The sequence below is a fragment of the Lipotes vexillifer genome, unplaced genomic scaffold (assembly GCF_000442215.2).
Source record: "Lipotes vexillifer unplaced genomic scaffold, Lipotes_vexillifer_v1.1 scaffold751, whole genome shotgun sequence".
NCBI lineage: Eukaryota > Metazoa > Chordata > Mammalia > Artiodactyla > Lipotidae > Lipotes > Lipotes vexillifer.
In genome coordinates, this window is record NW_006799727.1 from 192,014 (window position 1) to 205,753 (window position 13,740).

The 13,740-nt window shown below is 45.2% G+C and overlaps 1 protein-coding gene across 1 annotated transcript in view; it reads left to right on the forward strand.

Annotated features, from left to right (window-relative positions):
• Positions 1–8,123: 8,123 nt before the first annotated feature.
• CCDC88C (coiled-coil and HOOK domain protein 88C) overlaps positions 8,124–13,740 on the forward strand; it is a 129,191-nt gene continuing 123,574 nt past the window's right edge. Inside the window, 2 exon segments of the mRNA XM_007471882.1 lie at positions 8,124–8,183; positions 8,931–9,031. Coding sequence (XP_007471944.1) covers positions 8,124–8,183; positions 8,931–9,031 — 161 coding nt within the window.

The window sequence follows — 13,740 nt, forward strand, 5'->3', positions numbered from 1 at the left end:
AGACCCTCTCAGCCTTTTAAGGCCAAAGGAACTCAGTGGCGAACACCCCTGGGGAGGTCTTCCTTTCCTTGTTACATCTCCAAATTAAATTAAGGTGAATGATCACAGCTAAATTTGAGAAATTATTAGCGCAACTGTCAATCAAATTCTCTAGATGGAAAATATTATGCTTTAGAACAGAATCTGAGTTCAGAACCCATCTAGGATTTTTCAGTACCCTTGGGATCAACTTAAAAATTCCATTACCTTTCTTTCCAACGCAGACGTCCATCAGGGTAATGTGGTGGGGTTTTCTTCCAAGGCACTCAACTTGACAAATCTGGTCACAGAGAGGAAAATATTGGTAAAGATGTCAAAAATAACAGACAATGGCATTCAAAATATTTGGCCCATCTCTAACCTTAGTCATTTGCCCTAGAGAAGTAAAGCAAAGAGCTAGTTAGTTGGGGGTTTTTTGGGGGGTAGATTTTTGGAATTAGTGTAGATAATAATTATTTAGCTCCTACATTTAGATGTAAGAATGAATTTTTGCGTATAGTGGGAGGAAAGGTATACTTTTTTTTTTGGCCTTGGCATCTTTGTTGGAAAGCAATTGATTGTGACCATAAGGGCTTATTTCTGGACATGCCATTCTGTTTTATTGACCCATATGTCTACGTTTATGCCAATACAAGGTTGTCCCAGGGAATTCCCTGGCAGTCCAGTGGTTAGGACTCCGTGCTTTCATTGCCAAGGGTGCAAGTTTGATCCCTGATTGGAGAACTAAGATCCCACAAGCTGTGCGTTGCGGCCAAAAAAACAAAAAAAAAGATTGTCCTGATTACTCTACCTTTAATAGAAAGCTTTGAAACCAGGTAGTGTAAGTGTCCCAACTTAGTTCTTTTTCAAAACTGTTTGGCTCTTCTATGTTCTTTGCATTTCCATGTAACTTTTAGGGTCAGGTTGTCAAATTCTATTATACCAAAAAAGATTTTCGTGGGGATTATGTGAAATCTCTAGATCAATTTAGGGAGGACTGTCTCTTTAACAATAATTGAGCCTTCTAATTGATGTGCATGGTATGCCTCTCCATTTAATCAGACGTTCAGGTAAATATCTCAGCACTGTTTTAGGAGTTTGGTGCATAGTTCTTGCACTTTTTTGTTAAATTGATTCCCAAGTATTTTGTTCTTTTTGATGCTATTGTGAATGAAATTGCTTTTTAATTTCATTTCTGAATTGTTCATTGTTAGCATATTAAAATATAATTAACTTCATAAAAAAATAAAAATAAAAATACCTGAGACAAATGAAAACTGAAATACAAAATACCAAAATTTATGGGATGCAGTAAAAGCAAGCCTAAGAGGGAAATACATAGTGATAAATGTTTGCCTCAAGAAACAACAACAATCTCAAACAAATAACTTTATACCTCAAAAAACTGGAAAAAGAAAAGCAAAGCCCAAAGTTAGTAGAAGGAAGGAAATAACAAAGATCAGAGTGGAAATAAATGGAATACAGACTAAAAAGACAATAGAAAAGATCAATAAAACTAAGAGCTAGAAGTTGGTTCTTTGAAAAGATAAACAAAATTGGCCAACATTCAACCAGACTGACCAAAATAAAGAGAGGAATCAAAAAATAAGATCAGAAATTAAAAAGGAGACATTACAGGCTTCCCTGGTGGCGCAGTGCTTGAGAGTCCGCCTGCCGATGCAGGGGACATGGGTTCGTGCCCTGGTCCGGGAAGATCCCACATGCCGCCGAGCGGCAGAGCCTGCATGTCCGGAGCCTGTGCTCCGCAATGGGAGAGGCCACACGGTGAGAGGCCCACGTACTGCAAAAAAAAAAAAAAAAAAAAAAAGGAGACATTACAACTGATCCAAAGGATGGTAAGAGACTACTGTGAACAACTATAGAACAAACTGGACAACCTAGAAAAAATGAGTAAATTCCTAGAAACATACAACCCTCCAAAACTGAATTATGAAGAAATATAAAATCTGAATAGACCAACCATTAATAAGGAGACTGAATCAGTAATCAAACACTTCCCAACAAACAAAAGTCTAGGGCAAGACAACTTCACTGGTGAATTCTACCAAAACATTCAAGGAATAAATATCATTCCTACTCAAACTCTTCCAGAAATAAGAGGAAGAAACACTTCCAAACTCATTTTATGAGACCAGCATTACCCTGATAATGCAAAACCAGATAAGGATGCCACAAGAAAATTATAGACCAATATCACTGATGAACACAGATGCAAAAATCCTCAATAAAATATGAGCAAGCCAAATTCAACTGTACATTAAAAATGATCATATCCATTATCAAATGGGATCATTCCAGGGATGCAATCATGGTTCAGTCTTCAAATCAATTAATGTGATACACCACATTAACAAAATGAAGGATAAAAATCATACATGCAGAAAAAGCATTTGACAAAATTCAACATCTGTTTACCGTAAAAACTCTCAACCAAGTGGGTAGAGAGGAAATATACCTCAACATAATAAAGGCCATCTATGACAAGGCACAGCTAACATCATACTCAATTGTGAAAAGCTGAAAGCTTTTTCTCTAAGATAAGAAACAAGATAAAGATGCCTACTCTCACCACTTTCTTTTCAACATGGTATTAGAAGTCCTAGCCAGAACAATTAGGCAAGAAAAAAAAATAAAAGGCATCCAAATCAGAAAGGAAGAAGTAAAACTGTTACAGTTGGCAGATGACATATGATATATAGAAAATCCAAAAGACCCCACCAAAAAAACTACTAAACTAATCAACGAATTCAGTAAAGTTGCAGGATACAATATCAATATACAAAATCTGTTGCATTTCTACAAACTAATAACTATCAGAAAGACAAATTAAGGAAATAATCCCATTTAAAATTGCATCAAAAAAGGGACTTCCCTGTGGTGCAGTGGTTAAGAATCCGCCTGCCAATGCAGGGGACACAGGTTTGAGCCCTGGTCCAGGAAGATCTCACATGCCGCGGAGCAACTAAGCCCGTGAGCCATAACTACTGAGCCTGCAATCTAGAGCCCGCAAGCCATAACTACTGAACCTGTGCACCACAACTACTGAAGCCCATGTGCCTAGAGTCCGTGCTCTGCAACAAGAGAAGCCACTGTAATGAGAAGCCCGTGCACTGCAATGAGTAGTAGCCCCTGCTCACCGCAACCAGAGAAAGCCTGCACGCAGCAACGAAGACCCAACGCAACCAAAAAAATATATATTGCATCAAAAAAAATAACATACTTAGGACTAAATTTAACCAGGTAGGTGAAAGACCTATACACTGAAAACTATTAAGACATTGATGAAAGAAATCAAAGACAAATAAAATGGAACGATATTCCATGTTCATGGATTGGAAGAATTAATATTGTTAAAATGTCCAAGCTGGGGCTTCCCCGGTGGCGCAGTGGTTGAGAATCTGCCTGCTAATGCAGGGGACACGGGTTTGAGCCCTGGTCTGGGAAGATCCCACATGCCGCGGAGCAACTAGGCCCGTGAGCCACAACTACAGAGCCTGCGCATCTGGAGCCTGTGCTCCGCAACAAGAAAGGCCGAGAGAGTGAGAGGCCTGCGCACCGTGATGAAGAATGGCCCCCGCTCTCCGCAACTAGAGAAAGCCCTCGCACAGAAACGAAGACCCAACACAGCCAAAAATAAATAAATAAATATATTAAAAAAAAAATGTCCAAGCTACCCAAAACAATATACAGATCCAATGCAATCCCTATCAAAATTCCAATGGCACTTTCCACAGAAATAGGAAAAAATAATCCTAACATTTATATGAAACTATGAAGACCATGAATAGCCAAAGAAATGTTGAGAAAGAAGAACAAAGCTGGAGGCATTATACTTCCTGATTTCAAACTATATTACAATGCTGTAGCAATCAAAATAGAATGGTATTGAATAAAAACATCACATATGTCAATGGAACATAATAGAGTCCAGAAATAAACCCACCCATATATGGTCAATTATTTTATGACACAGGAGCCAAAAATATGCAATGGGGAAAGAAGGTTCTCTTCAATAAACGGTGTTGGGAAAACTGGACAGCTACCTGCAAAATAATGAAACTAGACCCCTATCTTGTACCATACACAAAAACTAACTCAAAATAGATTGAGTTGAATGTAACACCTGAAAACAATAAAATTCTTAGAAGAAAACATAGGCAGTAAGCTTCTTAACATCAATCTTGGCAATGACTTTCTAGATCTGACACCAAAAGCAAAGGTGACAAAAGCAAAAATAAACTCAGACTAAAAAGGTCCTGCACAGCAAAGAAAATCATCAACAAAATGAAAGGCAACCTATGGAATGGAAGAAAATATTTGCAAATCATATATCTGATAATGGGGTTAAAATCCAAAATATATTAAAAAAACTCATACAACTCAACAGAAAAAAACCCAAATAATCCAATTTAAAAAATGGGCAGGGCTTCCCTGGTGGCGCAGTGGTTGAGAGTCCGCCTGCCGATGCAGGGGACACGGGTTCGGGCCCCGGTCCGGGAAGATCCCACATGCTGCGGAGCGGCTGGGCCCGTGAGCCATGGCTGCTGAGCCTGTGCATCTGGAGCCTGTGCTCCGAAATGGGAAAGGCCACAACAGTGAGAGGCCCGCGTACAGAAAAAAAAAAAAAAAAATGGGCAAAGGACCTGAACAGACACTTTTCCAAAGAAGATATATGAATGGCCAACAGGTATGTGAAAAGATGGTCAGCATCATTATACTCATTAAGGAAATGCAAATCAAAAACCCGAGAGATCACTTCACACCTGTTAGAATGGCTAGATTCAGAAAGACAAGAGATGACAAATGCTGGCAAAGATGTGAAGAAAAGGACTCCTGTGGACGGTTAGTGGGACTGTAAACTGGTACAGCTGCTATGGAAAACAGTACGGAGGTTCCTAAAAAAATTAAACATAGATTTGCCATACGATCCAGCAATCCCACCTTGGGGTATATACCCAAAAGAACTGAAAGCAGGGTCTTGAAGTGATACTTGTACACCCATGTTCACAGGAGCATTATTCACAATAGCTAAAACATGGAAGCAACCCAAGTGTTCATCCACTGATGAATGGATAAGCAAAATTCAGTATATACATACAATGGAATATTATTCAGCTTTAAAAAGGAAGGAAATTTTGCAATATGCTACAACATGGTTCAGTCTTGAGGACATTATGCTAAGTGAAATAAGCCAGTCACAAAAAGACAAATACTGTATGATTCCACTTAGAGTAGTTAAAATAATAAAGACAGAAAATAGAATTAGGTTTTCCAGGGGCTAGAGGGAGGGAGAATGGAAAATTATAGGTATAGAGTCAGATTTACAAGATGAAGAGAGCTACGGGGATGGATGGCGGTGAGGACTGAACAACAAAGTGAATGATTTAATAAAATTAATTAAATTGTACTGAACTGTACACTTAAAAATGGTTAAGATGGTAAATTTTATGTGTATTTTAACACAAAATAATTAATTATGAAATTAACATATGCTCATCATAACAAAAAGTAATTACAGACATTAACAAATACCCAGTCTCCCCCCTCCTCAAAGTTGTACAAATTATTTAAGTTACTATCAAATTACAGAGATGCCATTAGCTTACATTGATGAGCCAGCATTTTCTGAGAAGGGGAGAAAATTCCTTTAGCAGAATGAAGAACATAATTAAAATACTACTTCTGTCTAAGAAGCAATGTATAAAGCAAATAAATTATTTTTCATGCAGAAATGAACAAGAAAAAAATTTAAGCCTCAGACACATGGAGTGAAAGCCAAGGTCTGGAGGGACAGGCAGGGGATAGAGGGCTACTGCTTAGTGTTTAGTAGATGGTCTGTGTGTTTGCTCCCTGAAGCTTATGCCCCAACCCGATGGAGACTTAGGGGAAACAACTCTTATTAAAGTAGTGGTAGAAGGGGGCAAAAGATGAGACGACAGTGAGGAAGATACCTTTATAGACCCTTTTACATGCATCACCTGAACCTCAAAATTACTCTGTAACGTCATACAGGGAAAATGTTCTTATTCTGATTTTATGGAGTAAGAGGATTTCTAGGAAGTGCCTCATCTGGGTCATCCAGCCCTTTGAAGCCTTCCACCCCAGCAACCTGGGCACCATCCAGTTTACCTGACACCCTGCCTCACGTAGGAACAATGATGCTGAGCCAGCTCCTTCTGAATGGGGTGAGATGGGGTTGAGCCAATGAACTGCTGATGCATCAATGATAATGAATCAACACAGCAGCTAACTGACCCCAAAACAGAAATTCCTGACGTGTTTGTGGCGCAGGGACTGTCAGTATCCCCTAGTGACAAATTCTCGCCCCAGGAAGGGAAATGTCTTACCACAAACGTCAGAAAGCATTTGTCCAATGTATTTCTCAGTGTGAAAGATTATGCTTATCAAATAACTTTAAAGATCACCTCGTCTTTCCAGAAGAGTTGAGGTCAATGTGAAAAAAATTTTGCGTGCACAGAACCGGGCTTCTAAACAGAGATGGGCATAGATACACATTTTACCTATTTTCCAACTGATTTTACAATATAGGCAATTAAGTAATCAAGGAATTAATGAATTTCTGGTGCACAAGAAAACCACATAAGCTCGAAGTTCTTCTGCAGTCTCCCGCTTTCTTTTCTGTCACCCTGACTTCCACACTTCTCCTTAGGGACCCCCTAGTCGACTTGGCTACTGGGGCCACAATCTCACCCCCTCTCACCAGCTCAACAAGGTACTGCAGAACTCGGCTGCAATACCACACTTCACCGGTAGATGTCGCAGCCCCAACACTTGACAGAGTCAACGTGCACGTTACTGACAAGCAAACCAGCAGCCATTTAGCGCCTACTGTATACTCGCCGACAATTATGCTAGGCGCTTATCAGGTCAATACCGCACCGGTGGGCTCATCTGGGAAACGCGTGAGGGTTCGATTAGTTAAATTGTATAAAGTGTTTTGCACAATGAATCGTAGTGTGAAATTATTACCGGCCCAAGGTGAGGCGGCAGAGACCACCCGGGGGCCACCGTAGCTGTCTCAGCAGCAAGGTCTGCGTCTGGGCCCAGGGCTTACTTTCCATCCAGTTGGGGCACTTGTCCTTTTTCCTGTCGCCTACCACCAAGCTGCTGGTACGTCCTCCAAGTTGGGATCCGGAATTTGGCTCCCCTCTAGCAAAGTGGCGGTGGTGGTGGTGGGTGGAGGAAGGGGTGTCACAGTTGGGGCGGGTCCAGGGCGGGGCAGTCACGTCATCCGCTTTCCTGCGGGCACTTATAAAAGGCGAGCAGCCTGGGAGGTGGCACGGTGGGCGCAAGACGTAGCGCTCCTAAGGTCTTAAACTCAACACAAACTTTCCTCCTTTGACTTCCGGGCCTGCGCTCTACCTGCCCGCGAGACCGACCCCGGCACCTGAGGCACGCGGGCTTGGCCCTCCCGCCACGGAGCCGGGCGGGGCCTCGGCTGCACCTGGGAGGCTGCACTTGCCTGGGGCCGCCAGTCTCGGGCTGGTGGGCTCCGCTGGGCCCCCAGCGTGCGGCGTACCCTGGTCGACTTCGGCGGGCAGAGCGCCCCGGTCGCCCGCCTCCCGGGGGAAGCACAGGCCAGGACCCACGCTCCGGCACTCCGGCCCGCACTTGGCGCTGGGGCCCTGTGGCCAACGCACACGCGCAAAGAGGAGCCAAGTGCTGGGGCCCCAAGCGCGCGGAGGGTGCGCTCGGCGTAGGCGCGCGGCTGCCGCCCCAGGTGCCGGCAGCCGGGACGCCCCCTCCCCCTACGCACGTGCGGGCCGCCGCCCCCTCCAGGCTACCAGCGCAGCCGCGAGGCGGCGCGCCAATCGCCCAGGGCCGCCGAGGGGCGGGGCCGCTGCCCGCATTGTTCCTCCCCGAGCGGCGGGCCCTCCCCTTCCCCCAGTCCCGGGCGGGGCGCGGGGCCGCCGAAACCGCTGAACGTGGGCTCGCGCCCCGCCTTTGTCTCCCGGGCGCGAGCCGGCGCAGCCCCGACCCCGCCGCTCGCTGCCAGAGCCGCTTTGTGACGCGGCGCGAGGGACGGGGTCGCGGGGCGCTGAGCCGGCGGGCACAGCCTCAGCATGGACGTGACCGTCTCGGAGCTCATGGAGCTCTTCCTGCAGAGCCCGCTGGTGACCTGGGTGAGTGTGCCCGGCCCCTCGCCCCATTGTTGGGGCAGTAGCTCCACTCCCGCCCGCCTGCAGTCGCAGCAGACCCGACCCGGCCGGGGCCCCGGAAAGCCCCTGGACGCAGAGGATTCATTAGGTGTCCCCGGCCGGTCATCAAGTGTCCCGGAGTACGGGGGTATTTCTAGCTCTAGAGCCGGCGCGCCCGGTGCAGGACCCCGCCGCGCTTTCGGCCCGGCTGGGGGCTGAGCGGGTACACCTGTTCCCACCGGGGCGTTGGGCCGGAGGCCCTGGAGCGACAGTTTTCCGGTGGTCACCCTGGCCTCCCATGGCTTTGACCATTCGAGAAAAGGACCCATTCCCCAAAACATCCTCGTGTAGTTTCTGAACCCCTGAGACCAGCGGGTGGATGGCGGCGGGGATTAGGGGGTTCCCAGTGAGAACGTGTACAGGCTGCGCTGGGCGCACTGATTTCCAATGGATTTGAGACGTGAGAAATTGATTGAAAAGTCCCTTTTATTTTTTTTTTCCGCTCTGACACGCCGGAGAAAAGTGGCGAGGAAGTTTGCTTTCTGCTGTCTCGCGTCTGTTGCCTGGCGCGGGGAGGGGAGCGAGGCCCTGGAGAAGGGTGCTGTTTGTTGAAGGGTGGGTGGTCTTGGGTGACTCCCTCCTGCCCACAGGGGCTCTGCCCGCCTGGAGAGCTTTAGACTGTGCACGTGGAGGTGACTTTTCCTGCCTTTCTCTCCGCGCCCCTCCCAACAGGTGAAAACTTTTGGCCCCTTCGGAAGCGGCAACCAGGACACCCTGACAATGTACATGGATTTAGCGGACGGCATCTTTTTGAACCAAATCATGTTGCAAATGTAAGTTATATTCGGGGAGGAAGGAAGGAGGGAATGATGCTTCAGCAAGTCGAAATTTAAGGTTGTAGAAATGGAATGTGAAGTTGCAGTGGAGGGTTCTTTGCACGTCGGGCCACTGGTATCTCAGCATTAACGTGTCTTTTCGTCATTTGTGGGGTATGGAGAACTCCAGGACAGTGGGTTGGCAGCTTGTTTGATGAAAGGAATTTGAAATTGAGTGACTGTCATCCACATGGTGTAGATAGTGCAATTGACTTCGAACTCAGGGACTTGATTGTTGTTTGAGTAATTACACGGAAAAAACCCTTTCTTTTGGGGGGCAAGGAACTGTAACGGAGAGTGTCTGGTTACAGGAAGTGTCGGGTGGGACCGGAGCAACCGTGAGTGACTGTAAAGTTTCATTCGAGGTCAGGACGCCTGTGTTTCTGAGCTCCCCTTCATCTAACATTTTCACTTGCCCCAGAGCAAGTACAGTTGGTCAAGTCCCTTCTCAGGAACTGGATTTAAAGTCACTGTGTTGGGAGAGGCGCAGGGAGCCAGAATACTGTGGAACTGTTTGTCTTGAAGCTTGAGGCTTAAACAGGGTCTTGGTGGAAGTTAAACTTGCTAGCATGTTGGTCTGACCACATCCTTTCCTGTTGCTGAATTCTGCAGAGCCTGTCTGATTGACAGCCTGCCACATGTAGGTGTTGGCTCCTGCCGCTGCATTCTGTTTTTAACTCAGGAACTGCAGGGAACATATTGGCACTGAGTGTCAGTATGATTCACAGGCACTGGAAGCAAAATAAAACATCCTGATGTGCTCAGTGGATCAGGCCCTTATGCTCACCTACTCACCTGCAACTAAGCAAATTGTCATACTGGAGCATGGACCTGTTAGCTGATGAGAATCAGCTTCGTTTTTGGCCCGCGTGGGAGGAGGAACAGTCAGCTTTGGTATATTCAGAAAGTGGTTTAAATACATCTACCTACAAAGATCTATTTTAAAAAATTTCCTGAGAACATTGCTTCTTTGGTTTAAGAAGTTACCTGATGTTGTGCTCTGGGAGAGACATCTCAGTCTTAATTTTTTTTTTTTTTTTTTAAGGCACTACCACTGTTACCAGTCTTGAGTTTGACTAAATTCTAAAGAGACAAATCTGTTTTCAGCTTTGGCAGCACGTCTCCGAGAACATTGATGAGAAGGAGTTTTCCTCGGGTTGTCTTGTGGCATATTCAGGTTCTGGCAACTCTTACCCCCTCATCCTGTTAGACCCCGAAAATTGCTGGATTCCATGGGTACAGCAACCAGTGAAACTTAGAGCTGTCCTGTTTAATTAAAAAAAAGCAGCAGTATCCCCCAGCCTTTTCATTCAGCTTTTACACCCAGGCGAGGGGAGAACAAAAGCCCTGGGACTGTTTCTCTTTCTTCCCTGACCTTTGGAATTCCTGAAGCGTTTACCACTTGCTTGTAAATCAGGAAAGCCTGTTGGACCATTCCTTTGAGAAATGCCAGCTCATCACTTGTTCACACGCGGCTCGCGGCTGAATTCAGTTTGACGGGCTTCTCCCTTCCCCTTGACAGTTTTAAACGTTATTTTCTCCTCTGTGCTTCGCCAAGGTAATCGTGTTGGAAGTGGGAACTGATATGTCTGCAGCTCTTCAGGCCTCAAGCAGTGCTTCTGTGTCCTCTGGCCAGGGTTGGACACCGAGGAGGGGACAGTGGGGAAGATGGGTGGCTTTCCAGAAGGAGGAAATCAAGGAGGGAGAGGCACAAGCAGCAGACAGTTTACTGACTGATAGGAATGACCCTGTTCCAGGTGATAGATATCAGAGCATTGTTCGCTCTTGAAAGTGGGCAGGGATTGACTGGAAAGGGGGCACAAGTGAACTTCTGAGGGTGGTAGAAATGTTCCATATATTGACTGGAGTATATTTCATCTTTCAGAACTCATCAAGGTGTAACTTAAGATATGTGCATTTCACCCTAAATGTAAAAGTTACCTCAGGGGGACTTCCTGGGTGGTCCAGTGGTTAAGACTCTGTGCTTCTAATGTAGGGGGTGCGGATTCGATCCCTGGTCGGGGAACTAAGATCCCACATAAAAAATTACCTCAAAAAAACAACAACAACGAATTTCAACCCTAGTGTTGAAAGCCTAGATAGCCAGCTTGGGTTCAAACCTTAGGTCTCTCTCATGCATGCTTTGTGATGCTGGGCACATCACTCAACCTCTCAGTTTCCTCACCTGTAAAGTGGGAAGGAAAGTACCTTCCTTAAGAGATGGTTGTGAGGATTAAATGATGTTGGTAATTAGCATAGCGCCTGCCACTTAATAGGTATTGGCGTTGGTTATGTAGTTATGTATCCACCTTCTTAATCCAGAAAGGATTTGGGGCACCCCCTAAGAGTTTTTTTTTTTTTTTTTTCTTTCTGTCTACCTTTCTCCTACATTCCTAGTCTCCTAGATTACCGCATACTTCTTAGCCTTAGCTCACTCCCAACAAGATCTAGGGCAAAACTGGACTCTGGGACCCATATCCTAGCCCCACATCTAACACTACTTAAGCCAAGCCTGTTTTCACTTCTCCCAAGTGGAGACATGTTGGGCTAACTAGCAGGTAAGTGATAAGGCTGTTCTGCCTTATCTCCCATGCTAGTAGCCCCAACTGTGTTCAGTTCGCCTATTTTGATAAATTCTCTCCAAGTTGGTAGGACCTGAGAAAATTGCAGAGAGCAGTGTGCTAACCTGTTGCTGGAGTTCAGATAAGAGGCGTGTTACCTAACACTTCAGAGCCATATGGAGGCTGGCTGGGGGTCACGTGACTGCACCTGGGCATTGTCTCTGGCAACTGAAGAGGGCTGTGGTAGTAGTCTCTGGGCCCTGGCCTCCTAGTGACATCAGTGCCTGGAAGCTGGAAAGCTCTGTGGGCTCAGCTTTCAGGGGAGGCCCAGGTCTAGGAGAATTACTGGATGAAAGTGAGGCATTGAGTGGCGTGGATGGAGATGCTTGGGAAAACTTGCTGAATAGCTCCTCTGTAAATGCAGTTTCTCTGGGTACCTACTGGTAGTCCAGGGAAAAACTAGGTGTCTGATTCACTTTGGACACATTTTTCATGGTCTCATAGGAAAATTAAGAGCTTCGACTCTAGCATCAGGCAGACAAGTTCAGATCCTCCCTCTGCCACTTACTATTGCTCTTATCTTGGGCAAGTTACTTAAACTCTCTAAGCCTCAATCTCCTGATTTGTAATAAGGGGGATGGTATTTTATGGATTTGGGGAGGATTAAATAAGATTATGCATTATGCATGTATAGGAAATGCCCAACAAATGTCAATCATCATTATTGTTAGCGTGAAGCCCAGAGCTGGGTTTGTGTGTGTGTGCCCACATGCATGTGATGGTGTACATCTGTGCACGTGAGAGTGGACACCTGAACTGACACAATGGCTGTTGAGTTCAGCTAAGAACTTAGGACTGGCTGGGGCTGAGAGCTTGTGCCTGGGCAAGGCCTGCGTTAAATCCAACACTGTTTGCTTTGTTCAGACTCCTTTCTAACCCCTTGTACTAGCTGCAAAATTACGGATAATATATTAGTTATTCAGAAGTTGGAAATAGTCTCAGACCAATGCGAGAGTTCCTTAGGCTTCTCAAAAGCATTTGAATGATAATTTTTGTCCTTAGTGTGCTGGAGGACGAGTTATGTTCCCATTTTGCAGATGTAAAAGCCGAGGATAAAGGGGCAGATACTGATTAGTTGAATGAGTTTGTGTTGGTGCTAGAGAGTTGGAGCAAGAAAGATTTTTACTCATGAACTTGAGTGATATTCTTTCATGGCTGCAGCATGTGATACTCTTCATGGGGCCTTTGAGTCTGTAAAAAATTACACAAAAAAATTCACGTTTGTTGGAGGGAGGTCAGAACATACAGATGAGCAAAACAAACATTGCCTATAATTTTACCATGTCGAGGTAGCAGAATTAATATTTTGGTGTTTCCCAGATGTTGTCTATGGTATATACGTATAATATATGTTCCTAATGTACTCTTATACAAATTTGGGCTCAGGCTACTGTTTAACACCTTTTTTATTAACCTATGATAGATTTTCAACATCTCCATCATCTGTATCAAACATAGTTTCTCATTCAGGGTTTTTTGGATTCAGTTTTAAATTTAGGGAGTCTTTGGAATATGATGAAATGTGGGGGGCTGGCCTTTTCACAAAGGAGGGAGGCAAGGTTGCTATAAATCTAAATTGTAGTTCTCTTTAAAATTTTAGGGAAAGTTGATTTCTTTTTTTCAAGTTAGAAGTTTTTATCAGAAGGAAGCCCCGTGGGCCCACACTTTGGACTTGTATCTCTCCAAGTTCGGACAAGCTACCAGTTGCTTTGTTGCACCCTTGTCTCTCTCCTGTCCTCTGATATCCTGATGTGGGGCTGTGTGGCTTTGCTTTCTAGGGCTGTCATACAAAGAAGATCCTTATTCTTAATGATGGCTTTCAGGGAAACAGTCTTGCAGTGGTTCTATGATGTCCTCTTCCTGGCATCAAGAACCAGGTACCACGTGTGCCAGTGCGGACCTGGCCTCCCTAGAATGATAACCTTTTAGTGCTGGAAGGATCCTGTGGTCATTTTGCAGATGAGCAGAGTGGGGCCCAGAAAACTTTGGCCAGTCCTGGCCCCATTTCCAAACCAGAATCAGTAGCTCCTAACCCACTTCCTGCTG